The following is a 27,973-nucleotide window of genomic DNA, read 5'->3' on the forward strand; positions in this document are numbered from 1 at the left end:
AGAGTGGAGACTATGCAGCCACCTTTCAGCAAACTAGGTAAGTTTCACAGTTGTTCCAAACTCTGGTAGATTAGCTTGCTACATGATTACCTTGCTACATGGAAATATCCCAATCATATATCATAATTACCACAACATATTGGATCCACTAACCCAAACTTCAGGACTTATTTGGCATTTAGAGGATCCTATATTTATATCTCAAACATTGCAGTAGCTTGTGAGGCAGTGCAAGCAGCAATTTAACATTGCAATGGAGGGTTTTGCCATTTGGAGAAAGCCAGAGATATTAAACATTCTATATTCTTCCTCTTGTATATATTAAACATTCTTTATTCTTCCTGTTGCATATAAAAGTAGTATCTCACACACACAAAGCACAGTTCAATGGAAACATGTACATTTTTAGACAAATGGGCCATACAGTTAAACTTTAGAAATGTTGTTCTGTAATTCTGTATAGTAACCAATCAGTTCAGGCAGCACACAATGGTGTGATTTCTACGGGCTTCAGGTAAAGTAAAAAAACAACAACCCTAATATTGGTCTTGCAGTTTGCATCACTCTCTTGATTGCTAGCCTTGGGCAAGAACACATACATGAAATATTTGATCCTATTTTAATTTATAGCAGAAGATGAATCACCAACAGTCCCAGCAAATGGTTTTTTTCTGTCAATAGAGTTGGTAGAGTTCTGGAATTGCTTCATGTTTCAACTCCCAATGATCTGTCAGGCACAGCACTCTGCCCAGTTCTCAATGGAGGTCTATAGGAAGTCTTACAGGAGCATATTTATACCTGAAGTTGCCCATTCTTTATCAGGCCACAATTATATTTTCTTATTCACAATGTCTTTTAGCAGCCAATTCCCAACAGGCTTCACCGCCACCTTTTACCAAGCCCAGTCATGGTCCAGAGATATAACTTGAACAGCTCACTTCAGACAAGGTCCCATCTTCTTTATGAGATGGGCTGAAACAGAAATTTAAGCAGTCTTCTGCCAGAGGAGTATTGCCCATGCCACAAGCCTCCAAAATCACAAGAAGAGCAGAGATCATGATCTTCATCCAAGGTCAATGGTAAATTTCCAGGAAATATAAACTGGCAGCCAATTTCTTTCTCAGAAGGGCCCCATAATCTGCCTAGGCAGTAAAGCCAGAGAAGCACACGGTCCACAATAAGGTAAAAGTGGTTTCCTTTAAGATGAGGTGAAAACAAAAATCCACCTCATCTTAAAAAGGAACAAATGTGTGGGCTGGGCATGGGAGAGAGCTGTTCTAAGGAGCAAGATTTTGCTTGTGCAGCAATGTTGGCAGGGTGCACTCAAGGCAGCTAGACTCCAGTTAGCAGCAGAGCTGGCTTGTGGGAAATTGGCTCAGTTCAGAGAGTAGCTCATTGGGGCAGCATGCAGCAGACAGTCATTGCCACTTGTAGATCTTCACCATCTTTTCTGTCAAGGTAGCCAAGAAGCTGTTGCGGTTCACCTCATAAGGGCAGACATCTAACACAGGAAGGTCAGCAGGGAGTTTCTGCAGCAGGGAGCCACTCCCTGCATCCCAGAGCTGCAGGATAAACAAATAGAGTCACAGCTTATCAGGAATCCTGTTGCATAAAAATACAACTCTAGCTGTTACTAGTTGGGATGTAGCAAGGAGACCAGTTACAAAAGTATTGAACTGTTACTTTCCCATACATTGGCAAGCAGCCAAACATCACCACACATTTTGGGTGGATTCAGAGTGAGCAAGTGTTTAGTGGTGTAATGCTGAGGACATCCCTCTTTGGCGCTCCCTGTGTACAAGGAGGAGTGGTTGCAGCCCTGGCACAGAAAACATGCATGTCCATACCCAGAGTCAAGCCTCAAGGAAAGTGAGAAGAGGGAGGACAAGAGAGCCCCATGTCCATATAATGGAAATGGCACTGTTATTGCCATGAGGAAATGCTCCAAAGAGGCAGATCCAGGCTATACCAGTGTCTCAAAACAGAATTTTCACTAGAACAAGGGCTCAAGTCTTTTCTCAATGACCAACCTGGCATTAAGCTATTTGAAGCTGCATAGCCTTAAAAACATAGGAAAACAATTACTCAAGTACCCTAACCACCACCAAAGCTTCCAGCATTTTAGACTATTAACACAGAGCCGGAAACAACGTCCTACTCCTACAACAAAGAACAAAAAATGGTACCATGGCAGAGTTTGATGCTTCATCTCCAGCACACACAAGAATGCTGCCATCATCTTCAGGACTCTGGAAGATGGCATTTTTGGTCAGGAGTTTGCACGATGGACCCGCAGTAAGAGTTTGAACTGGACGACATGAACAGATCACATCCTCAGTCCCATCAGTCAGCTGAGTAGAGGTCAGCTCCATCACCACACACCGTAAACAGTTATTGTTTCTATCTGTGGGATGAAAGTGAAGAGCTTTCCAGGGGACAGGTAGGTATCAAGGTATCATAGGAAGGTATCAAGACAAAACACTGTACTCTGGTTTAAGTGCAGCCCAGAGGCCACTGCCTGACCGCTTCACTCACCGCTCATGGCAACTACCCCATTTCCTTAGGATACTACTCACTTGCAATCCCTTCCTTGCATGTCATCCTACGGAAGCAGGAGTGCTCATACTGCACAGAAGGTCCCTCTTGGGAGCTGCAAAGTTCTAGGGAGGGATAGACTCCTGAAGTAGTTGGCACTTACCCTTCAGTGGGGTGGAAATAATGCCTCCCGTAAAAGATCCATATTGTATTTGGGGATGGGAGACTGCACCCTCTGTGCCCCATCATCTTGAAAAGATTTGGGGAGACTGGGGTATAGAATAACTGGTGCAGCATTTTAGAAGCAGGCCAGAGGTATCCTCTTCTCTTTTAATGTGTGTGCAAGAGACGCCAACAACAAATATGGTAAGTGGTTTTTGTCCACACAGTTGTAACTGTGTCCACATTTAGGGTGAAAGGAATCCCAACACTGCATAGAAATAGCCCTGCCCTGATGTCTACACATCACAACTTACTGGGTCTGAATGTTGCAAGGCAGTGCCGTGTGCTGGCCTCTGTCTGAAGGTCAATGCAACCTCCAGGCTCCAGGAGGAGGTGGTGAGGCCGGTAAGAGCCACTGGCCTTCTGTTCCCAAAAGCAGGCTCCCTCCAGTGTCCCAGATACCAGTCCACCATAGGGCAGTGAGGCAGAGGCCATTCGGGGAAGATACGATAAGGATACCACAGGGCACCTGTGAGGGACAGAGGAAAGAGCAATAACCAACAATGTCAAACCATTCCACTTTCCCTACCCATTTGCTGTTGTGAGTCTGAATGAGCATGAGTAAGGAAGGATTTCAAAGAGAACTGGAGAATCACTCTCACTTCTACATACCACTGGCCAAAAGAACTGGTGCTATGACTGAAATCCTATTAATATTTACCTCTGAGCAAGCACCACTGAACACTGCACAATTGACTTCTGAGTAAGAAACAAACTGAGCTCCATATCACCATGACTGTTCACAACCCCAGAAAAGAACAAGGTAGAAGTCAATCACTGCAAGCAACATTGCAAGTGTGACAATCTCTCCAGGGCTTACCTCACCCAATGTTCATTCCTATTCCTCATCCACAGAACTGATTGAAAAATACACATTCTGAGAAGTCTTAGTGCAATGCATTAAGGACTTGAAATGGGTCCCAGACAAGTTTATCAAGCTAAACCTCTGCCATTAGGCACTCTCAAAGGTCTTCATTCTGGGTTACAGTGGGGAGGTAACCAGCAACCAGAGTAAAAGGTAGTGTTCCTCAAATTCTGTGCCAGGAAAGATATACCAGTAACACATGGCGTGAAAATTGTAAAGTTCTACAAGCACTGATCATCCTTCATCTGCTTCAAAGTCCTCTACAGTCTTAATTCATATGTTCAAAGGACAACCTAACTGTATAAAGCAGGAAAGCGATACCTGGATTTCTGTGGAGCAAGCTCCTGGACATGAGAGCTTGTGTCCCTCAGGTCATACACCAAGACAGAGCCGTTGACCAAGCCAGCATAGACATAGTTGGTGTCATCCAGGCACCAGCTGCAGCTCCAGACAGGTCGACCAGTATTGTATGTCTGCACAACGGTGTTTGTAGTCAAGCTGAGGGAAAGTTAGTGGAGCTTTACATATCAAAGCAGTCTCCCACTGAGGACCTTGGCACTTCTGCACATGGCCCACGCTATCCAGCAGATACCCAGTTGTGGGCAGAACAGCACAGTTCAGACAAAGCTGCTCTGCAGGAGCCAGGCAATACTTCCAGAATAAGATCCTTACACAATCTCCTGGACCACAGAGAAAGGAAGCCGGCATCATAATCATCACTACTCACCTGGTAAGCTTGAGGGTATGGTCTAAAGCAGCAGATAAGAGCAAGCCATCTGCACGGTTGCTGAAAGCCAAGCCCCGGATCTGCTTGCTGTGGATGGGGACATATTGGCTGCTCTTTGAGTTGACAGCACTCATCATCTTAATTCCACAGCCTGAGACACAAAGCAAACTGATCAGCAGAAAGCCCACCTTGCTAGAGTCCAAATGCTGCAATGTCTGTCCTCTTGATTGACCAAGGCAGTGAAAAAACCATTACCATCATAAAACTTAGGGACTTGCTTCAGCAGGCAACTCACCAGGAATGAGGGTGCTTTGTGGAGATGGCTGTGACACTACAAGGCAGCTCAGTGGGTCGCAGTATGCCATAACCCGGCAGTTGCCCACCTGAGACACTAGGGTGGCCCTCTCAAAGTGGTACTTGTGCTGGCCCTGGCTGGAGGAGAGGCAGCCTGGAAAGCATGAGCGAGAGTTGCTGGGCTGCTGAGAGGAAAGGGTGTTGTGGCGAGCCATCAGGGCCTTTAATTCCTATAGAATGGAAAGCAGGAAAAATGAGGCAAAGAAAGTACGGTATGTGTGGAGCCGAGAGCACTGGATGTTTCCACAGGCAGAACAGTAGTAAAAGTCATGAACAACTTGTTCAGGGTTGTTGTTCCTTTACTGCTTTTGTATACAACTTGGCTATTTTTTGCATGTAGAGTGGTTTATAAATTCTGAAACAAAAACTTTGTCACAGAAAAGAAATACACCAAATGCAAAAGCCCTTCAAATGCCCAACCATCTCATCCCCCAGCTAAAATATAGCTGGGATATCCCACCCTTCAACTTGCCACTTTTCATTCTGCAAGGTGGTTCCTTAGCTGAGCTTGCCTTAGTTTTTTCACTATTTCCTGCAAGATACAATTTCTATTCCTTCCTGTGTCTGTTTCCTCTCCATGTATTGATGTGATGAGTGTCTGGAAGATGCAGGCTGGGACAAAGAAGAGCGCTGTCTCAGAACTGTTTTGAGAGGTTGTCTCTGGGGGTATGGCAGGGGATGTCTTGTGTGGGTCCCCATTCAGATTTTTTTGTGCTCTGGAATACTGCTCTGGAAGTTTTCTGAGTTATATAAATTCACTGAGGGTATATAAAATTTACCAGATTAGAGTTTTGATTTGGAATGTTTTTGTGACTCCTTTCCCCAGATCACAAGCTTTGACATACAAACTGAAAGCAAGGAATGAAACTGGGCCAGGGTGACGACCTGGGCCCCAGATTTTGGGTGCCCAATGGCACCCACGACGTAACATTACACCATGATGTCATGTTACATCAGCAGAACATTTCTACCAGAAATCACGTTTGGAAGCCTGGCAGGGCCTCGCACGTCGCCTCAGAGGTTGCACTGGAGCCCCACGGTGTGGATGCTAAGCACCCACAAAAAGTTGTGGGTGCCGTGCCACCCAGGGCCCCCTAGAGTTGGGGTCAGTGAACTGGGGTGTCCTATTATCCTGTCCATCATTAGCAGAGAGTGAGAGAAAAGGCCATGAAGATAGCACATTTCATTTTCTTGTACATGGGAAGGGGATTTAGAAGGTTCTGCATGAACAGGATACGGCTAAACCTACCTGAACTTGCTGCCGAAGTTTACTGCATTCATCTGTCAAGACCTGCAGCTGGAGGCGGCTCTGTGCGGATTCCAGCTCTGCCTTCCTTCGTAGCATTTGCTCCTTCTCTAAAGAGCTGCAGGAGGAAAGTACAACAGATGCAATTAAGGAAGCTCATGAGCCAACCCATCTCTCTCCCACTGATGAGAAGAATTCGTTTTCTGTTCCATTTTCCTGCCACCCAAAAACTTTTAGAGACATAATAACAGTCTCTTGAATTTAGACAGAGACATTTAAATAGTAATACTTCAATTTCAGAATAACCATGAGAGATTCAATAGAAAATGCATCTTATTTTATCTTAAATATATATACTAGTAAAAATTAAAAGTTACAGAAGCAGGCATATATCTTCACAAGGACATCCAAACACTGTACCTATCATACCTACCTAATACAAGTGTAACAAAGCAAGGCCTTGAACTAAAGCCTGGTGTTAGGACACAAGTATCTTCTCCAATCACACAGATGCTCATCTGACTCAGCTGAGGCATAGTGACAGTTTGCCAAGACAGGTGTTTATGCCAGGTACTGCTACCCTCAAACTTATAGGAGGAAAGTTGTGAGTATATACCTTTTCATGTGTTCCTGTTCACTGGTGTCCAGCGCTTTCAGGGTACGAGCATAAAGGACTACTATATCCGAGCGCTTGGCTTTCTTATTACACTAAAAAATGAAAAAATGTGAACATAAGCCAATTTATTGGTTATGAAGGACATTTACTGTGCTGCTATTAATTTCTCATGACTGATACTGCTTTTCAAATAGATCTCTTTGCAAAAGCAGGGATGAATGTACAGTGTTGGCTTGCTGAGAGACTCCCCTTATCTCAAGTAATTCTCCAGAACAATCAGTGGGACTCCCCCAAACATGCAAAAGTGACCTGCTCAACATCATGCCCAAGCATCTCTTTTCAAAGTTTCCTTGTGCCGACAGGTAGTCTTGTTGACCTGACTGATCCCAGGCAAAATCCTGAACTTAGCCAACAAAGCAAAGACAACAACTTAATATGATGTACAGCAGCTGCTGCCAACTTGGTGTCCTCCAGAAGTTTTGGATTACATAACTTCATTCAGACTTAACCAGCACATCTGTGCTAGTTGGCACTGATAGGGGATTTGCAGTCCAAAACATATGGAGGGCACCAAGTTGGCAAATGCTGATGAAAATACTCTCCTAACAGGAAGAGTTTGACCAAAGGGAAGGACAACTTGTTGCAACTCCTAGAGCCCAGATTTGAGGAGTCCTGCTGTGCTCAACGCTGGCTAAAGTGCTGTGCCACTAAAGTGTTTGAGTGCGAAACCAAGGAAGAAGGCATCCAAAAAATGGAACACAGCTCAGGGGAGTGCAAAGAAAAACACAAGAAGGTCTACAGAAGGCAAGCCAAAAGAGGAAGAGCTTACAGGAAGATGGCATGGAAAGTAATGCAGAAAGGGAGAATTGAAAAAAGGAAAATAATGTGGAGAGAACTGTTGCCCACAAATTTTACCAAGGACAGGAAAAGAATAAATGGGTTTCAGAGAGGAAGATTTAGGTTACGCATCAGACAGAGGAAACAAAATACCCTTCCAAGCTTTTACCTGTGGGCATTTGCCCACTTGTCCCTTCAGCCACCTCTCAATGCAGCTATAGCCAAAGAGATGCCCACACCGCAGTGCAGAAAGACGGTGCTCCCCAGCATTTGTCCACTCTTCAAAGCAGATGGCACAGGTATCTCCACTCTCCTCTTCCTCACCCAGAGGAGCCAGAGGAGCCGCTAGGTGAGTTCTCTTTAATGGAGTTGTCTGAAACAAGAGAACATGGAAAAGGTCAAGCAAATGCAATCTTGGTTTATCTTAATTGGCTACACACCTTCCACAGTACACACCAAATCATTCATACCTTCTTCTGGAGGGCAGTGGCACCTCTAGCATCAGGATGCTCTGGCCCAACAGAATCCCCTCCAGGAGGCTCCATTTGGGTTGCATCAGAAACTGCAGGAGAGAAACAAAGGAATAATTAATATAGGAAGAGATGGGGACAGGTTGTAATTAGTGCCACATAAACAAAAACTCAGTAACAAATTGTTAGCATTTAAAAGGGAAGTTCAAAGTGACTGAACGCAAAGCCACTGCTGTCTAAGAAAAAAAGAGCAAAGAGAGCAGCTTTTTCACCAAGATAATCCTTCAAACTATGTTAACAGGAGGCAATTTTTTAAAAAAATAACTTGTAAGAAAATAGTAAAATAACTCAGCCAGCAAGACACCCTCTGCAAATTCCAATGGTGGCTTTCCAGCACAACCCCCTTCCACCTATGTGCACAACTGGCTTGCTTCAACCTTCCTTTCTTCCTTCATTTCCCAAGATGCCCCACCTTTGTTCCTGCATTTTTACTATCCTCATCTGCTCTTTTTAAATAACCTCCAACCTTCTCTTGCTGTTCAGAAAAGGGAGTACAATGCACAAATAAAATGTATATGGTACCTGAATCTCCCCTATAAACCCCTTCTCAAAATTCCTCTGTGAAACCCTTTTTGTGTATGTGTGAAATAAAATAATAATAAGCATGCCTATTTGCATAACAGAACCTCAGTTTGACATTTAACAAGGTTTATACAAAGATCAGAAAACAGCTTTCAATTATTCAAAGACAGCAGGATACAGTGGCAAAGTCTGGCCTTGGTTCAAGTCTCTACAGTCATGAAATAAACGGTATGGTCAGGCCCAAGTCATCCTCTCCCAATCTAGCCTACCTCTCAGAGTTGTTATGAAAATTCAATTGTCATACCCTTTGAAGTAAGCTGCCCTAAGCAGAAGGTAATGAATACAGTCATAGCTCGGGTTGCAAACGTGATCTGTGCGGGAGGCACATTCGCAACCTGCAGCGCCGTATGTACACACGCGCATGACGTGATTCGGCACTTCTGCGCATGACGTCATTTTGTGCTTCTGTGCATGCGCAAGTGCCGAAACCTGGAAGTAACCCGTTCTGGTACTTCCGGGTTTGGTGTGGTCTGCAACCCGAAAACGCACAACCCACAGCGTTCACAATCCGAGGTATGACTGTAAACAAATAGATGGTTGTGGTCAAAGGTAGGCAATGCACCACAAGCCATTTCTGAAGTTTTAGGCCCCTTTAAAGAACCAATACAAACCTCCCAAGTTGGCTGGCCCAGGTGCCTCCTCAAGGGCACCCACTGTCTCCTCTTCCTCCTCAGTGGAGCTGCTGCTGCTGTTACTCTCAGAATCACTTAGAACCACAGTTTCATCTGAGCTGTTCCCACTGTGACCTGCTAGGATGTGTGATGCTGCTGTCGCTTGTGTCCTGTTGATCTGGAAATAACTGTCTAATGGTGCTGTGGACCTGAACATCCAAAGCATAAATTTCCATTAGAAAATGTAAGATGGAAAGAAGAACATGACCCACCCATTTCCAAGCCACAAAGTTCAATAATTTACACACCTCTCTCTCCCCCTCTGCCTCAGAAGCCACAACTTTTCATTAGATTCTAAACCAACTTTTCATAATGTGCTACCTTCCATCAACATGAACATTGCTCTGTAAGTTGAGCTAGCAACTCTGTAGCCAATTGTAGCTCAACAAATTCCTACAACAAATGCTCCTCCTTCCATCCAATTCTGTGAAGTGCATCTTCTCTCCCTCAACTATCTCCCATCCCAGCAGGTCCTTGTACAAAATGGGTATTTGGATTTGCTTCCCCATCCCTTTCTTTTTGGTGCAAAGTCTTTAGATGGTAAATTCTGAGGGCAGGAGCTGGAGTTTTGTTTTTTTAACTGAAAGTTACTCTGAGAGCTGGGTAGAGAACACATGAAACAAGCAAATTACTCTGCAGGCAAAACACAAGCTCCACCACCAAACTAAAGCCCCACGCCTATCACATGAGTTTATCTAGAAGCCAGCTTACAAATATCAGCTGCTTCCAGGATCTGCTTCCCTCATGATCCCCCCCAACAGGAACCGCCTTGGAAGATCAACCCTCCCACTGACAGATGCTCACCTCACACACACCCAAGATCCACCTCTCGCATACACTCTGTTAGGGACCAACTTTGCAGGATCTGACTCCCACTCCAACAGGCCCCCATCTGAAGTATCCATTCCTCACAGACAGTAGCTTCCCTTCACAAACACTCAATATCCCCTTCCCTGGGTCTGAGAAGCCCCCTTCCCCCACTGCAACATTGACCCCAATAGGAGCCAACAATGCGTACCAAGGATTCAACCCCACCTGGTACCTCCTTTCTAAACCTTTCAGAAGCCTACTTATTTTATATAACTGCACCATAGCATGAGGACTCAAGGAAGCCAGTGTGGTTAGAGTATTGGACTAAGACCTGGGAGATCAAGGTTCAAATCCCCACTCAGTCATGAAGCTCACTGGGTGACCTTGGGCCAGTCACAGCCTCTTAACCTACCTCATAGGGTCACTGTAGGAGAGGGGTGAACCATGTACTCCTTGGAGAAAAGGATGGGATATAAATGCAATAAGCAAGCTCTTCTGCTGAGCTACTGCTAAAAAAAAGCTGTTGAAGCCAGCCAGATGAAAATATTAGTCGCCAACCTGGCATCCACGTGGTTGCAATTGGACCCACACCAGTAGCAAAACGCCCCTGGGTAATTTCTATCACAACAAAACACATGCTCTACCATGGGCATAGCCAGGTGGGGTACAGGGGGCAGCTGTCCCCCACTACATCAAGTAAATAAATAGAAATACTTAACTGACCATTTGCACTGCAGGTAACTCTGTTCTGCCCCCCTAACAAAAAGACACCCTCCCTCAAAAAAATCCTGCCTATGCCTATTTGCTCTACTACTACACTAATGACAGTGGTGTAGCCCATTTCCCTTCAGGAACACAGGGAGAAAAATGTGAGGGTCCTCTTGTTTACAAATACCAGCTGCATTCAGCATGTGCTCCAACAGACACCACCTTCACATATCCTGGCAGAACCCATCTGCTGCTCCAAGGACCAACCCTGCAGGCTCCATGCCGCCACCTCCATTCTGACATGTGTTCCCCCAGGATCTCTACTCCCCCACTGTGACAGACACTCCTTCACGCACACACCCTATGATCCATCCCCTGGCTCTGAGATGCTCCTTCTATGACCATCACACTCACACACCTCCTTCCCTCGCTTAGCAACCCTCCTTGCTCTGACAGGTACCCCCTCCACTCACTCACATACCCACAGGCATGACCCACAGGTACCTCCACCACCCCACCCCGCAAGATTCACAAAATCCACAACCCCTGCGAAAGGCACCCACCCCAGAATCCACTCCCTGGCTCCCGAGGACCCGCCTCCTCCTCCTCCTCCTCCTCCTCCGTTCTGACAGCCACCTGCGCCCGAGAAGCCTAACAGCCTTCCTTCCCCAGGGTAGGGAACGCGAAAGGCCTCTTGTTTACAAACCCCGGCTGCCTCCAGCACTTTCCCCCGCTGCCTCGCTCCGACAGGCACCTTCTCCCTCCTCCGCGGGGCCCACCACGCTCAGCCCCGTTTCCGAGGGGCTCCCCTCCCCCAGCCCCATGGTCACTCTGGGAAGCTCCCCACAGGATCCGAGCCCTTCCCCCGCCCTTCCTCACCTGGCTCGGGAGGCCCGTTGGGAGGAGGAGGAGGAGGAGGAGGAGGAGGCGGCTGAGGCGGCGCGCGGTCCCTGCTGCTGCCGAGGCGGGTTCCTCCTGGCTCGAGGCGGCGGCGGCCTCCGCGACTCGCGCTCCCCAACGAAGGCGCCCCATGAAGAGCGAGAAGCCGCCGGCCGAGGCGCCCCGGACGTCGAGGCGTCCCCGTCTGCCGTGGCCGGTTCCTGAAGGCGGCTTGCGGCGGCTGGCGACTCGGGCTCCTCGACCGCCGGCGCGAAGTCCACGTCCATGGCTTCCTGGTGGGACATGTCCTCCCCCTCAGAGGGGAGGGAAGGGACCCAGGAGTCCGGGCCTGACTCTCCCTCAACTGCAGTCGCTCGAGCGCCCCGCCGCTGCTCCGCCTCCAGCTCCCGCGGCCCCTATTGGTTGCTCGTTCAGCCGCGAAAGGCCGAGCGCGAAAGCAGGCTTCGGCTCCTATTGGGACAGAGCGGAGCGTGCGTCGCATTTCCATTGGGCTATACGTCTGTCAATTTTGGAGAGGGTGGGAAACGCTTCTGAAGGGCCCCGCCCTCTGCGAGCGGAAGGGAAAAGTTGAGGTCGCAATTGGCAAGGCGCATGCGCAGAAAGGGTTCAAAGACTGACAACTGCAATAGCCATAGGTGCGGCGGGACTTCCGGTTTTTGACCCGAAGCATCAAGCGACAGCTCTTCACAGCATACAATGGGGAAAATGCAGAATTTTACCATAGTTCACCGCAGTGCATTGTACTGTAGAAGCAAAGATAAATGTCCAGCGAGACATGAAACCGGTCCTTGAGATTTTAAAGCAAAAATGGGCTGAAGCATGTGAGCAACCCAACAATTGAAAACCTAAAAAAAAATTGGGTCAATATTACCATATGGAGAAGGGAGGGGTCTTCCCAGATGAGTGTGTGCTATAACATCTTTATTCCATTTTGTTTGATTATCATCTTCTGTAGGAAAAATTACCAATTACCTGATCCATGGTCCAGCGAGACATGAAACCGGTCCTTGAGATTTTAAAGCAAAAATGGGCTGAAGCATGTGAGCAACCCAACAATTGAAAACCTGCAAAATATTGGGTCAATATTACCATATGGAGAAGGGAGGGGTCTTCCCAGATGAGTGTGTGCTATAACATCTTTATTCCATTTTGTACCTTTCTTTATTTCTGTTTGCTATTCTGTTTACCTTGCTGAAGCATGTCTGCAGAACTCCCATTTTTTCCTACAGAAGATGATAATCAAACTTGGCTGGTAGCATAGATTAGTGTGCTGGTCTTTAGATTAAGTGTTAAGATTTCAGGGTACTTACTCATACATTCCAGGACATGTTTAAGGTAAGGAATAGTACCAGAATCACTACAGTTCATAATGGGTTTTTTTTATATCAAGTTATGCCCACTACATTGATGCCATGATCTCCAGAAATAAACCAAAGAAAAAGTTCAGATTGGCACCCATCATTGCAGCAACTCCATCAGAGCATTGGGCTCTATCCATTCCAGTGCTACTGTATCTATTTTATTTTTATTGTTGTCGCTTATGCCAAAAATAGGTTGGGGGGGGGGAGTAGCAGAAAAATTTGCATGGGAGGCCAGCTCAAGGTCAACCGCCCCCAACTCGTTTTAGTCTTTTCTCATAGGACATTATTTTGATTGCCCTCTTACATGCTCTTTCTGGCTCCATATCATCCTTCTTTAAACTGTGGTCAGAAGAACACACAGAAAATTCCTACTATGGGTTCAGTATAATTTTATTGAATTACAGAACACCTCACAATACCCCTAGTTAAGTTTGAAGAATGAAGCATTGGGTCTGGAATTCGTATTGTGCTAATTAATAGATCTAAAAACATGCATTGATTTCCGTTGGGGTGGGGCAACCATTTCCGCCAAAAGAAATCTTTGAGCTGGCTTGTAAGAAGCAACAGTGCATTAAAGCTTACTAAGGTTATGCTCGCATATAACACTAAGCCACAATTTGTATAATGTGCAAATAGTATAATGCAAAGTCATGTACACAAGAAGCCCTGAGTGAACCACCAGCTGTCCTTTTCCCATAGTTTGTTTTGTTTTCCAGCAGCTCTTGCCTCATGCCTTTGTAAGGATTAGTTTTCCAGGTCTGTGACCATATAATAAAACTTACTGCTGCTGAATCTGATGAGCATCTGGGGTGGGGTGGTTAAAAAAATCATAGCTAAGGAAGGATTCTGGGTTCACCTGTAACACTGAGCCATAGTGAAGACAAACCAAGGTTTATAAGATAATAGCAGACCATGGATCGAGACTGTGGTTTGCTAGCAGTAAACAAACCACAGTTAAACAGCATTGCGTGTGAACCAGGCCCAAATTAACAAGTTATGACAGTGCGCCAATTTGACCAAGGGCTGTAGGCACATGCCCATTGGGAAAAGGTCTTGGCTTTGTGCTGATGCTCAGGGTGGCCCTGCAAGATGGTGCTGAGAACAAGTTCTTGTATTCCAGTCCCCCATCATGTGGTCAGGCTCTCACTCCTTCAAAAGGTCACGAACAATGAGTTGGTTCACAATCGCTGCAAAAACAAAGGCAAGCTGGTTTTCAGAATGGAGTTAATAAAAGTGTAATATTTTAATCGTTAACACTTCACCTTTGGGTAGCTGCTCAAATGGAGATTGCATTTTTGTGGATGAGCTACTTTATCAATTACTTTTGCAGAACTGCAAGTTAAAGCAACACTGTAAAGTCGTGAGGGATGAAACTTGATAGAGACAAGTTCCATGAGGATTGGTTACCCTTTTATTTCCTTTATTAATTCTTACCCAGAGGAACACTACCACCACCATTGTTGCTTATTGTTGTGTTGTTTTGGAGGGGCCTGGTGTCTTAATTCTAGGTGTATTGCTTCTAGTATTTTTTTGTTAACACAGTTAGTTTTCAGATGTATATTGCATTTGTCTTAGACCATTGCAGGGCACACAGGTATGTCCTGTTGTTTTGCCTGCTTGTTTGCTTTTTTACTGAGTGGGGACATGTTGCTTGCTTTTGTTTCCCTTTTCTGTATGCTATTGTTGTCTGGTGCTTGTTGGATAGTATAGACAACTCTCATCTTTCATGGGGGTTACATTTCGGGGATAGCACATAAGGCAAAAATTGTGTATAGTCAAAACACACTGCATTCAATGACAAGTAGGATTGCCAAATTCTTTTTTCCTGAACTTTCCCCCCCTCCCTGTTTGTTTGTTTGCCATGTGCTTAAAGCTGAATTAAATGTGCATAAGTTAAATGTGCATAAGTTGCGAGTTACCTTTTTTTAAAAGAAAAGAATGGAACATTCCAAATAGTGAGGCCAAGCAAGGGGAGGGCAGGGAGAGGCTACCTATGCCAGTTTTGCTTTGCTTGTGGAGGAAGAATAGGGTATGATGATTTGGATCCCTTTAGCTGCCATGCCCACAGCTCTGGTCCCCAAGACCTGCTACAGGCCAGGTCACTGGTACCTTCAGCAGTTGGCCGCTGGGAAGGGTCGAAATCCCGGCATTTGTTGATGACGTCCCGCAGACGTGGGGGGCAGTCGTCTCCCAGAGGTTCTTGCTCCTGATTGCAAACCTTATCACGGATCTCCTTTGCAGTGCAACCTGAGTTAATAATCACAGGAGACTCAGCTACACAGCTACAATTATAATGTTATAAATGCGCTATAAAAATCTGACACCAGATGGGGCTGTAGAGCTGCAATCCAAAGTCAATGGCAAATTCCATTGGGAGCTCTATATAGAGAGAGTGCGTTTTTCTCCCATAGCATTTTTTATATCTGTGTAGATCCAGCCAGGGATAGGAATCTGGGCCTGGGTGGCTCCATGTGGACACACAGAGAGATATACAACCCTACTCCTTGCTCTTAGGCCCCAATGAACACTGATTGCAAAGGCAGGGACCAAAACTGTTATGAAATCTGCTGCGGGAGGGCATTCAAGTTTCAAAGGAGAAGTGACGGGGTAAGTACATAAGCAGTTCCCTGCCAGCCCCTGTTCTGCTCCAATCCTTTCCACACACCTACTGGGATCTAGATGTGTTATCTTCCCTTGTCTCGGATTTCATAAGAAGACAAGCAGCTGGGGAAGAGAGTTGCAGTGGGAAAGCAGGTCAGGAAATGATACCAAACCACACAGAGACCTGTGCTCTAGTGGTGACTCTTGGAATGTGTGGCTGGAAGCAGCGGTGTCCTCCCAGCAGCAACAGCACTGTGTTAATCTGCATGAGGATGGGGTGAAGAAAGGAGACTCCAGGTTGGCGCCAGTGGCTTCCCAGCTCTCTTGGTGCCACGTCGTCCCACCCATTCCAGAAAGCACAATGCTACCACAGTGCCTCCTCCACCAACATAAAAGGGGCATTCTGACTATGTACTTGCAAAAGTTTGGAGTCCTACTTCCTCAGGATAGTAGCAGGATGGACACATGGCTCAGTTAGGGATGTGGGAGAAATTCAGTTTGCTTAGGATTTTAGGGCTGGAGCCAACTGTGTTTTACTCAAAGTAGACCTATTGACATTAATAAACCTGTTAGTCATGTCCATTCATCTCAAAGAGTCTACGCAGACTAAAACTGACATAACCATCCTTTGAAATTAACACCTCTCTGAATTTTTTGATGCAGTTCTACAACCGAATGCTGTGTACAAAAAAATCATGGAATTGTAGAGTTGGAAGGTCATCTACTCTAAGCCCTAGCAATGCAGGAATCTCAGCTAAAGCATCCATGACAAATGACCATCTAACCTCTGCTTTAAAACCTCCAAGGAAGGAGAGGAAAGTGGAGGAAATGTGTGAGGAAAGTGTATAAAATTCATTTATTAGTGAAAATGTATTGAGGGAGAAATGCTTGCAAAAATGTGCATACTGGGCAAAAATGCATACAAAATGTGTATATTGTGAACTGAAATGCTGATGGATTTTCATGAGGACTTTTAAAAGAAAGAAAAAAGCACAGTGATGCAGAAATGTAACCTGAACTTTGGGGGTGGGGAGGTGGAAATAGATAGTGAGAGAAGCAGGAACTGACATATTCATCTATCCCTAGGCTCAGCTCACCACAGAGGGTTTTACTGAATTTGGATCATAACAGTTCCTTTGGAACCAAGTCCAAAGCTGACTTAAAATCAATGGAAGTAAGAGAAAAACCTACTGCCAGGAAATGAGGTATGTATCTCTCTCTGCAATGTGGGCTAATACACTGCAACAAATAATACACTGACCTGCTCTGAGATGAATCTGTTTCTCCCATGGGAGATGGTTGTCTTCAACCCAAGTCAGAAAAGTTTGGATTAAAAACCCAGCACATTACTTCTTTATAACTGAAAGGAGGCTGCTAAAATTAATCCTGCTAAGTCTATCTACCTTTTCTTTGAGCTTTTTAAACAGGGATTATTATAGCTTTAATCCAAATATAATCCAAGAACTGAAAGTACGGTAATAGGTGCTCAGCACTTTAGGATAGATTTTAACTGACCAGGTAGGATAGAGGAGGAGCCTGGAGCTTTACCAGATTGAAGCTGAGCAGTTACATCTATTTCACCAGGAATTACACTTTGCCAGTCTGTAATATTTGCATGTAAAGGGAAGTGCAAGGAATCTCGGACGGCTTCTGAAAAACAGCCCCTCTCCCCTAGCAGCTTCGGATTGTAGTCTCAGTTGCGCTCCTAAGTCTGCAGAGCCTGCCTGCTGATCCCTTCCCAAAAGAATGAGCCCCAACCCTGCCCCCATCCATGCCTCACCTTCAAATGGGATCTTGCAAGTTGCGATCTCCCACAGGACAATCCCAAAGCTGAAACGAAGCAAACACGTCTGTGGTGTGAATGCAATGATATGCTTGACCTATACCCCCAAGGCTATGGCCAGCAGATGGCAGGTGGGCTCTCTGCCTGCTTTCAGCCATGCCTAGGGAATGCGATGTCACAGAACCTCCACAGCTGGAAGATAGCAAAGTTTACCAGCTCAGCCACTCTTCAGGGATGCAGGGCTGGCCAGGATGCTTTGCTGCGAAAGTGGAAACAGAAGATGCCATGTGCACCATGCCACCTGCTCCTCCTCCAATGCACACCCAGCATTGCTCACACCTATGGGTGGGCGTTGGAGAAGATTCTGCTGCCCCGCCCAACTGTCCAGAGCCGGCTACCCTGAGGCCATTGCCTCACCTCGCCTTATGAGCAGGTCAGTCCTGCATGGAGGCCTATTCATTTCCAGGTGGACAGGAAGATCCTTCCACCTGCCTTGCCTTCCACCTGCCTTGCCCGACCCTCCGGCCCTAGGAGTCCTCATAAGGGAGCTGGTCCTGGAGGAAGAACTGTGAGGGGAGAGACTTCGTCAGGCAAGGCCTCCTTCCACCTGCCTTGCTCCACCCTCTAGTCTCTGCTTCTCTATTTGTATTGTATTATTTTATGTACTGTGGCTTGCCATTGTTTTATTGATTATAGTTTAGAAATTATTTATTGTAACTGTTGAGTGGATTTCTGTTTAACTTTTATATGTTGGTATTATTATTTTATACTATTCTAATGATCATTGAATACAGTCATTGAAAGGATGTTCTCTTTCTATACCAGTATAGTAAAACATTGGTTCTTTTCTGTGTGGCATTCTGGGAGATTCTGGGAGATTCTGGGAATCACTATTGCCCTCCCTTCTTGCCTTTCTTGAAACACTCAAGTTTCACCTTTTAATCCTATAGCTATCTTTATAATCCCTCTTTGCACATACCAAAGATGTACCATGCACAACATTCTTTTCCTTAGTTCATCTAAAGTTTACCCTGATATATTCTTCTTCAATATATAATTGATTATGTGCTCTTATGTTATGATCATAACATTAGTAATTGCTTTAGACGTATTATAATCAATCTTAGTTATAAGTGGATTAAGAGCTTTCATACCTGTCTAAGCTCTACCTTGTTTAACAGTCTTTGAACTATTAAAGATTAATGTATATATGTAATCCTGCCTTGTACCCGCCTTATGCAAATGTTAACCAATCAGCAATGAGTTTCTTTGTCTTTATGTTAACCAATCAGCTACTAGCACACTGGTGGCAATGTTTTTAATACTCAATAAAAGAGAGATTCTGGAGGCTTGCCAAAAAAAACGTCTCTCGGATCATCAAACTTCTTTCTGTCCTGATTCCCCATTCCTACAGTCATACCTCGAGTTGAATGTGCTTCGGGTTGAGCAAGTTCGAGCGCGTTACTTCCGGGTTTTGCCACTTGCGCATGCGCAGACGCTCAAAATGACGTCACGCGCCATCACATCTTGCGTTCCATTCGGGATGTGAACGGGGCTCCGGAACGGATCCCGTTCGCATCCCGAGGTACCACTGTATTACTTTTGTGATGAAGGTTGCTTATTTTAAAGTTTTGTTTTATTATCACATTTTTGTATTGCATTAGATCAGGCTTCCTCAACCTCAGCCCTCCAGATGTTTTGAGACTACAATTCCCAGCATCCCTGACCACTGGTCCTGCTAGCTAGGGATCATGGGAGTTGTAGGCCAAAAACATCAGGAGGGCTGATATGAAAATATGAGTTGGGTTTTTAAAAAGGAATTTCACATTTGAGAAGAATCACAGGGAAAATCAGAACTTTGATATATTTCCTTACACTCCACTTCATACACTTCTCCCATTCTTCTTCCCTCTTTTAATTACTTGTCCCCACCTAAATGAAATAATATTTTGGGCTCTCTAGGATTCTGTCCCACCTCCACCCTCTTTCCAGCTGCTCAGAGAGGGCAGGTGAACTGGCAGCGACAGCAAAGGGAAGAGAAGCAGGGCCATGAGGTGGCAGTGGTGCCCCTGCAGGAACTCAGACCTTGGCAGGTGCCCAACAACACCAGCCCTTGATGCCAGCCCTGTGCAGAAGTAATTAGAAACTTTATGATGCCATGACATGTATCTCATTTAATTAACACATGCAGGAGACATGGGCTGGTTCTGTCCACCCAGCCCATGAGTTGTCCATAAGTTGTGGTCCTCTGGGGATCCTAAGTACCTCCACAGACCGGCCAGCTGCCTTTGACCTTCTCTCACGTAGCAGCAGTCAGTCGATCCTTCAAGCTGTTTCCACCCCAACAGGTGCCTGAGCTTGCTTTCTTTCCTCATCCCACCCCATCCCTTTTTCCTTTTGTGTTATTTATTTTAGAGTATAAGCCTGCAGGCAGGGGTTGCCTTACTATGGGATTTTGTAAAGCAGCTTCTTTGGTTAAAGAATGGAATGAAGATGCCCCTGATAAATAAAAATGGGGTGTGGCAGTTCTTTGCGATAAAATACCTGTATATTTCGCTGGCCAAGTTGTATTGATGCTCCACTGACCGCAGGCCCTCGGGGCAGATGTAGGCTGAAGCACTGACCTCTTTTTTTGGTTTCTCCTTGGGCTTCCTTCTGATGGAAGAGACCGTCTGACTCAGTTCAAACCCAGAGAGCTGAGAAGAGCAGGGAGAATGTTGTGTGATCAGGAAAATGGGGTTAAGGCTAAATGTTGAAGAGAGCATCCTGACAGGACGAGCTCTTTTGAGGAAGAGTGTGCCTCAGAAGGGGGTGGCTGGATAGCTGTTTACCAGGGAGGCTGGTACCCACAGCAGTAGTGGGTTGGAGTAGATGACCTTTGGGGGACCCTCCCAATTCTATGACTCTAGCTCTGTAGCCAAGGGTCAGGAATGCCACACACACACACACACACACACACACACACACACCCAGCTAGAGATGCAGACATTTGAAGGTGGGTATGGGTATTTGAGCTCCCATTGCTCTGTCCCTGCTCCTGCCAAACTAGCAGTTCGAAAGCACGTCCAGGTGCAAGTAGATAAATAGGTACCGCTCCAGCGGGAAGGTAAACGGTGTTTCCGCGCGCTGCTCTGGTTCTCCAGAAGCAGCTTAGTCATGCTGGCCACATGACCCAGAAGCTGTACGCCAGCTCCCTCGGCCAATAAAGCGAGATGAGCACCGCAACCCCAGAGTTGGTCACGACTGGACCTAATGATCAGGGGTCCCTTTACCTTTCATGGAATATATTGGGCAGACCTGTCCAATAATCAGCCCCTCCCTGCAGGTCTCCAGTTTCCGGACTTCCTTGGAGGGTGAAAATGATCCTTAAGCCACTGAAAGTGTGCAAGGCAGATATGCCTTTCTAAGCCTTCTTTGAAGCCATGACACCTTTACACAGCTCTCACCTTTACACAGTAGTTTTTGTCAACCAGGAACCTGGTGCTGTTGATGCAGTAATGCACCTGAGGCTTGTCCCCCGTCTGATGCAACCTGCAGTCAAAAAGAGCCAAGAAGTGGAGGAAAAAGCCAACACTCTGTGTACCTGACCTCCAGACAGCAGAGTCACTGCCACTTATTGGAGGGAGAGTGGGAGGGTGCTGTGCAAACACAACGGCAGAGTCCGTTCCCCCTTCTAGCCAGGCTCTGTGTACCTGTACAGGCCGATGGCAGCATCCTTTGCCATTTCCAAGCGAATCTTCCAGGATAGGTCAGGCTCCTTTTTCAGCACTTGCCTCAGGGTACCCTTTTCACAATATTCCGTGATGATGGAGTATTCAGGAGGGAAGCCTATGGCAAAGAAGACAATTGATGAATTGCTGCTCCATTTCAGTCAGTGGCTGTCTTTGTCTTTTGTGCTCTGCTACCAAACAGTTTTCAGCTCCTTGAGACATTCATGAAAAGAGAGTGGAGAGCACATATTCCTGGTCAGGAGAGGCTAAATGGAAGACCTGGTGCTATTTGAAATAAAACTTCGCTCCTGTGAAGTTGAGGGTGAGGCACAGCACTGCACCAAAAGCATATATGAATACAATGGACGTTTCTTGGTTCAATATCTGGCTGTGTATTCTTTCTTCTGTTTCATTTATTTATAAAATATATTTTAGAAACTGCTATTTCATGAAAAACATCAAAGCAGTTTACCACAAAAAAATACATAAAACCATACAGTAAAAACCACATAAAGAAAGTTAAATACAGACATGCATTAACTACTGTGGAAGGATGAATTCTTACCTCCCGCCTCCCCCCAAACACATATATACACACAAAGAGCAAAGGTCTTACCACTCTCATCTATGCACATCCCATACAGACGGACAATGTGGGGAGACTCAAACTTCTTCATAGTCTTGATTTCGGTCCAAAAGATGCTCCTCACATCCCTGGGGGAAGCAACAGAAAGATCAGTCTCTGTGATGGAGCCGAAAGTCTCCCCATCAGTTCCCTCTTTGAGGGTGGTTAGGTTAGCTTTGCAATATAGAGGTGGCCACTTGTACCCATCACTCAAGAAGAGGACCAAAGAGAGGCACTCACTGTGGTTTGTTCTCATTCAAAGGGTTCTTGAAGACTTTGATGGCCACAGAGCAATAATTGTACTGTCCACTGCACAGGGTGTAGCTCTCACACTCCGCCAGGGTGGTCACATTGGTGATCTGGCTTTTGGGTATTTCAGTGATTTCCATGGAAGCAGCAGCATCCTGGCCTGGAGGGAATGGAAGGGGGTAAGAAAGAAGCCCATGGAAACAGATCAGAATTGGGAGAGAGGCCCACAGTCACTTGGAGATCCCCACATGGTGAGCTGGCAATATTCAAGTTTCAGTATTTTAGAATAAAAGAAACTGGAAGCGCAATAAGACCTGCACCGGCAGCTGGTACTTCCAGGAGGGCTGGGGAAGAGAGACTTGCCATCACTGTCTTCCCCAACATTCACCTTTTGCTGCTGTCAGCCTCCTCTGGAGGGGAGATGTTTGAGCCAGCTGTGTGTCATCTACCCCTCCCCTTTGAACTGTATTTAAGCCAGGCTCCTTGGAGTGCAGCAAGACCAGTACCAGAACCTTCATTGTGTACCTCCACCCCCATCGTTCAACCCGGACACTGAGATCCAGTTCTGAGGGGCCTTCTGGTGGTTCCCTCATTGCAAGAAGTGAGGGCACAGGGAAACAGGCAGAGGGCCTTCTCAGCAGTCGCACCCACTGTGTGGAATGCCCTCCCATCTATAAAGGATCATGCGGTGGGCCTTCGAATGCTTGTTCATTTCTAATGTTGGTTAACGACCCAGAATAATAAGCTTTGAAGCTGAAGTGGTGTAGCAATAAAAGACAGTTGTGGCTTTGAGAAGCTTGCCTGATCTGGTTGCATGCTTTGCTCTGAAATTGGCTCGGACATGTGTCTGGGCCTCCTGCTCTCTAATTAAGGCAAGTACATTTGGCCCCCATAACTGAGAGATTAGCTTGGGGATGATTTTAAGACACTCACTTCAAAAGCTGCTTCTTGGGAGCTTGGAAGGTGTCGGGGAAAACAAGGTATGTGAGTTATCTCTATATCTTGCCAGGTACTTCTGGTTCCAAAAGGTTTCAATGGAAAAGCACAGAAACAGCAGCACTAGAAGGGGCTCAAACCCAGAATCTTTTGCAGTGAGCCTTAGATCTTCTGCCACTTTCCGGCCTTTTTAATCATTAAAAAAACACGGTTACAAGATGGCTGAGTGTGTTAACAAGGTCCAGTGTTGGTGAGAATCCAGCTACCTGCCATCTTAATTTGTGCTCTGAGTCTTTTGAGTTCCTAGCAAGGCCCCAACAAGGCAACACTCATTCAGAGCACAGCAATGAAATGATAATGAGCCAAATGTATTTCCTTGTTCTTGGGGTACAGGGTGGCCACAGAGCACAGCGTAAGGTTGTGGTTATCCCAAGGGGGTGGGGGAGATCTACTGTATACACTGAAACACCCAGAAGCCAGTGGGGCACCTAGGCGACTTTTGATGCCTGAATTATGCCACATTCACCATGCATTTTAGTTGTGGCTTCCCCCAAAGAATCCCAGGAGCTGTGGTTTGTTAAGGGTGCTGAGAGATGTTAGGAGGCCCTTTTCCCCCTCACAAATCTACAACTACAATTTCTCGAGTTCAGTGGGAAGAAGGATTGATTGTTAAACCACTCTGAACTGTAACTGTGAGGGAACTGGGGGGAGGGGGCTCCCAAGAACTCTCTGCATCTTTAACAAACAACACTTCCCATAATTCTTAGGGGAGAAGCAGGTCCTGAGTCTAAAAAGGTTGAAGACTAGTGACTTAAATCATGCCGCCACTCAAATATCCCTCCCTAAGGACAAGCCCCTGGCTGGTGGCTGCCACCATCGCTGTCCGCCCCCCCCCCCCGCCAATGCTGGTCTGTTTGTTCCCTTCCCCACTCCACTGCTCTCCAAGGCAGAGGATTGGGAGCACCTTTGTTCATCTCCTTCAAAGATACACAGTCCTCCACAAGATCCTGTCTGCCTTCCTGGGTCACAAGAGGCTTCTTAAATTTCAAGAGGTCTTGACGGTCATCTAATAGCTTCTCGATCTCTAGTTGCCTCATTAGGTCATGACCGACATTGCTGATGTCTATGTTCATTCTTTCAAAGTCCTTCAGCATTCTGCTAGCCTTCAAGAACCGCTGCAACTGGGGCATGTCACCATACTCGCAAAGCTTCGTCTGGGCCTCTTTCAGGACGTTCAGCGTCTGTTTCAGCATCAATACCAGGTCATCAGAGAAGCTGGTGCAGACCTGGTGCAAGCGCTCAACCTGCCGCCGGAGGGTCTTAATGCGCTCAACAAGGCGCTCTCTGTGCTTATTGCAATCCGTCATTTTCTCACATTGGTTAAAGATGGTGACCGAAACTTTCAGAATGGCCTGGATGGTATCCATAACTGTGGGAAAGGAAGGACATGGTGAGCAAAGCAGAACACAGGTGGAGCAAAGCAGAACACAGGTGCTTCCCTCGGGATTTGCTGGGCAACACAAGACAGCTCGTGATCACCACCATCCAGTGGAGACTTGCTTGTTGAAAATGTCTGCATTATATAAAGTGCAATGATACTACTTTAAACAGACTTGGCTTCCCCCAAAGAATTCTGGGTACTGTAGTTTGTTAAGGGTGCGTCACTCCCGGAAGTGAACTCCATTGTCTCTTAAGATAGATGGATGCCAACAAGATAGCACTTTAAATGTACAGAGTGAATGTGGCCTTAAACCAGCTTGAGACCTGGGGCCAGCCCAAGGTATTTTGCTGGCCTAAGTGGCAACCACACCTCTCTCTATTCCTGGACCTAAAAGTACAACCCTGATAAATTAAATTACATGGCTCGACAACTTGCTGCCCATTCATGACACCCAAGTTCTGCTGCCTGAAGCAGGCAACTTACCCTGCCTGATGGTAGGGCCAGCCACATGATGGATTCCAAACAGCAACTATAAAAATGGTTGCTGCCCAAGCCTTGTCAGAAAATCCCTTGCATCTTCACAAAACAGCAAGTTACCAGAATTCTTTAGTGGGAAGTTGAACTGGTTTCAAATTTAAATGTAAATAATAATAATAATAATAATAATAATAATAATAATAATAATAATAATAATAATTTTTATTTATATCCCGCCATCCCCAGCCGAAGCCGGGCTCAGGGCGGCTAACAACAATAATACAACATTCTAAAATCATTTCATTATAAAATTAATTCAAATCAAATTGATGGCAACCATTGGGCTAGAGTTCTGTGAAGATTGCCAAAGGAGGGGTGTGCCTTGCGGAGCTTTCTGTGCTCCTGCCCTATTTCCACTTTACTTCGTTGTTAGATAATTGTACTCAACACATGCTCTGTACATGTTATCTGAAAGGCATTTACTCATACAAACCTGCCTGGGCCCTGAGATCTTCAGGGAGGGCTATTCTCTCAGTCCTGCCACCCTCACAGGGATGCTTAGTGGGGACATGGGATAGGGCCTTATCAGTGGCTACTCCCAGACTCCAGAAAAGCTGGACTGGCTCCCTCCTTGCTGTCCATCCACCGGCAGGGGAAGATTTTTTTTGTTCCAATTCCTTTAGGAATTGACCGATTTTAGATAGAGGGCTGGTGCCTTGCTGTTTCTTTGGTGATATTTTAAACAGATTTTATATGTGTATATAGTTTTAACTCTATCAATATTTAATTGTTTTTAAATGATTGATATTACTATGTTTTTATCTGTAAGCCACCTTGACTCCCATCAGGGAAAAAGGCAGGGTATAAATAAATATGTCATCATCATCCAAATAATATTTTTTAAAGGGGTGGAACATGCTCTGGGGAATTCTCTTTTGCATTTTGAAGCTGAGTAGGGTTCTAGGGTACCTATGTACATTACCATAACAATTAATAAAAAGAGGACAAAAAATGTACACGTGGTGGTTTATGGAAATAGATGCAACCACACTGGCATCTTCCCCGCAATTTGATCCAGACCTACCCTTTCCAGGAAGAAATCCGGTAAGGTGTTTTTTGTTTTGTTTTTTAAAGTTAAAACGTAAGCTTGGTGCCAAGGCCTCGTTTGCAAAATATTTCAGTCAGCGGCATGGAAAAGTGGCACAGAGCTGCACTGAGCATCGCCATTACCCTCCTAAGTTGGCCCTCACATGCCTGGAAGCTCACAACAGACTACAGTGGTACTTCGGGTTACAGACGCTTCAGGTTACAGACGCTTCAGGTTACAGACTCCGCTAACCCAGAAATAGTACCTCAGGTTAAGAACAGTTTCAGGTTAAGAATGGACCTCCAGAACGAATTAAGTTCTTAACCAGAGGTACCACTGTATCCCTCTTTTGATTTCCACCTGATGGAATCTCATGGGGATTAACTGCAGTCCCCAATATGTGCCCCTGCATTTGTACAAAGCAGAGATCCAGCATGCCCAGAGGGGATGGGGAGGCCTCCACCCCACAGCTGTTAGATCATGGGTGGCCCATCCCCTTTCACCACCTGACGCAAAATGGGAATGTGTCACCCCCTCCCCCTTCCCATTTATACCACAAGCTGGAACATTCCCTCCCTCTCTTGAGAGAGAGAAGCGAGTTCCGTAAGGGGGCTGAAGCAATGTGGTGGGCAGGATGCTGCCTCTTACGAGGCAGATGCTTCAGCTAGCCTCATCCGTGGACTGGCTTTACTTTAAATTCCCTTTTGCAGCCTGAGGCCAGATGCCATCCACGGTCAGAGTGAAATTCAGCTGCGGCCAGAGCATTGGGGAGAAGCGAAAAGCAGAAAGCAGTTAAAGATTTGCACACACTCAGCTGTTCTCTGCTTTAATTGCACACAGACACACACTCAGCCATGAAGCTCACTAGTTGACTTTGGGCCTATCACTGCCCCCCAGCCTAAGCTACCTCACAGGGTTGTTGCAAGGATAAAATGGGGAGGAGGAGAACCATGTGCGCCACACTGGAAGAAAAGGTGGTATATAAATGCAAGGAACAAATAAAACGAAACAAATGCACTTAGTATGAATTCAGAAAGACCAGCACCTGGTCCACTAATCTCTCCTTCCCATCCCCTATTTTGTTTTATTTTAAGCAATTTTTATTAAAGATTTTCTTGGCTTACAAAGGTATGTGCATTGTCTCTATTTTCAGTTCGTAGAGTCTTTTCTACTGATCAGTTACACACAGTGTGAGACATTAATGTTATATACAGCATAAGGTTGGGGAAGAAGAGGGGCGGGGGAGAGGGCTGGTGGTAAAACTTTCTTTCTTTTACTTGGTGTATTGTGTGAGGTCTCCCAATCCTCTAAATATGGCCCCGAGTGCCCATTTCAGCCCTTGCAGGGGAGCAGGATTCCTTGCCCTCCTCCGCCCAGCTCCTGCTTACCTGTTTATCGGTGGTCTCCGGATCCCCCCTTTCTTCTTGCCGTGCGATGAAGAGTTTGCTCCAACTGCTGAACTCTCAGCTTCCCGTTTCCCAGAAGTTGGCCTCACTTCCTGTCGAAGGAGGACCGAGCACTTTAGGAAGGCGGGTGGGACACCTTCCCGTTGGTTGAGCTGCTGTTTTACTTTCAGTTCTCAAAAGGGGAAGGCCAAGTGCTTTGGACACAGAAATTCAACTGACTTTATTTTATTGGAGAGAGGTGTATACAGTGGTACCTCGGGTTAAGTACTTAATTCATCCTGGAGGTCTGTTCTTAACCTGAAACTGTTCTTAACCTGAAGCACCACTTGAGCTAATGGGGCCTACAATGTTTTCAAGTGGCTACAATGTTTTCAAATGCAAACTTGTTTCCTAAAATCTTTCGAAGCAAAAATGTGTCCTTTCCAGACAGCTTGTTTATTAAGCTTCTGCCCTGGTGTGATATTCAGGTGTGATATTTGCAGAAGGTGGTTTGTTATGCAAGAGCTCCAAAGCAACATTAATTGTGCAACCGGGATTTTCCAGGCTGTGGTTAATGCCCACCTAAAAATAGCAAAAGCCTGGAAGTGCCTGTAGCTAGCACTACAAGTAGAAACAATAACCTTAAAACTACTAGCAGAAAGCGATACTGCCTTAGCCATCATCATCATCATCATCATCATCATCATCATCATTA

The 27,973-nt window shown here is 45.9% G+C and overlaps 2 protein-coding genes across 3 annotated transcripts; both read right to left on the reverse strand.

Moving 5' to 3' along the window:
* Nucleotides 1–312: 312 nt before the first annotated feature.
* Nucleotides 313–12,351, reverse strand: RFWD3 (ring finger and WD repeat domain 3). 2 transcript variants are annotated; one of them, XM_081872189.1, is made up of 12 exons: nt 11,583–12,347; nt 9,126–9,334; nt 7,873–7,964; nt 7,572–7,775; nt 6,566–6,657; nt 5,953–6,067; nt 4,645–4,873; nt 4,350–4,500; nt 3,944–4,120; nt 3,012–3,226; nt 2,187–2,404; nt 313–1,562 (listed from the first exon to the last, which is right to left on the reverse strand). In XM_081872189.1, exons 1-12 carry the CDS (start codon nt 11,885–11,887, stop codon nt 1,419–1,421), a joined length of 2,151 nt encoding a protein of 716 aa, XP_081728315.1. In that variant the 5' UTR covers nt 11,888–12,347; the 3' UTR covers nt 313–1,418. The 2 variants fall into 2 exon arrangements, with proteins under 2 accessions (XP_081728315.1, XP_081728316.1); XM_081872190.1 differs by lacking the exon at nt 313–1,562 and adding an exon at nt 1,574–2,030 and having other exon boundaries at nt 2,100–2,404; nt 11,583–12,351.
* Nucleotides 12,352–13,336: 985 nt separating this feature from the next.
* Nucleotides 13,337–27,466, reverse strand: MLKL (mixed lineage kinase domain like pseudokinase). The gene is made up of 10 exons (XM_081872205.1): nt 27,262–27,466; nt 23,833–24,297; nt 21,924–22,092; nt 21,675–21,772; nt 21,041–21,176; nt 20,795–20,879; nt 19,893–20,044; nt 17,346–17,395; nt 15,074–15,211; nt 13,337–14,151 (listed from the first exon to the last, which is right to left on the reverse strand). Exons 2-10 carry the CDS (start codon nt 24,293–24,295, stop codon nt 14,108–14,110), a joined length of 1,335 nt encoding a protein of 444 aa, XP_081728331.1. The 5' UTR covers nt 24,296–24,297; nt 27,262–27,466; the 3' UTR covers nt 13,337–14,107.
* Nucleotides 27,467–27,973: the final 507 nt, after the last annotated feature.

Source organism: Podarcis erhardii (assembly GCF_964252035.2).
Source record: "Podarcis erhardii genome assembly, chromosome: 7".
Classification (NCBI taxonomy): domain Eukaryota; kingdom Metazoa; phylum Chordata; class Lepidosauria; order Squamata; family Lacertidae; genus Podarcis; species Podarcis erhardii.

What these genes read in the sequence shown, in the direction of transcription:
- RFWD3 (XM_081872189.1), bottom strand. Translation starts at nt 11,887, where the DNA reads ATGTCCCACCAGGAAGCCATGGACGTGGACTTCGCGCCGGCGGTCGAG. An exon ending in CAACGGGCCTCCCGAGCCAG is followed by an intron (nt 9,335 to 11,582) that starts GTGAGGAAGGGC and finishes TTGGATGTTCAG; the next exon opens with GTCCACAGCACCATTAGACA. An exon ending in GAACAGGAACACATGAAAAG is followed by an intron (nt 6,068 to 6,565) that starts GTATATACTCAC and finishes TTCCTCCTGCAG; the next exon opens with CTCTTTAGAGAAGGAGCAAA.
- MLKL (XM_081872205.1), bottom strand. Translation starts at nt 24,295, where the DNA reads ATGGATACCATCCAGGCCATTCTGAAAGTTTCGGTCACCATCTTTAAC. An exon ending in TTGAATGAGAACAAACCACA is followed by an intron (nt 21,773 to 21,923) that starts GTGAGTGCCTCT and finishes TGCTTCCCCCAG; the next exon opens with GGATGTGAGGAGCATCTTTT. An exon ending in GCTGCCATCGGCCTGTACAG is followed by an intron (nt 20,880 to 21,040) that starts GTACACAGAGCC and finishes TTTTGACTGCAG; the next exon opens with GTTGCATCAGACGGGGGACA.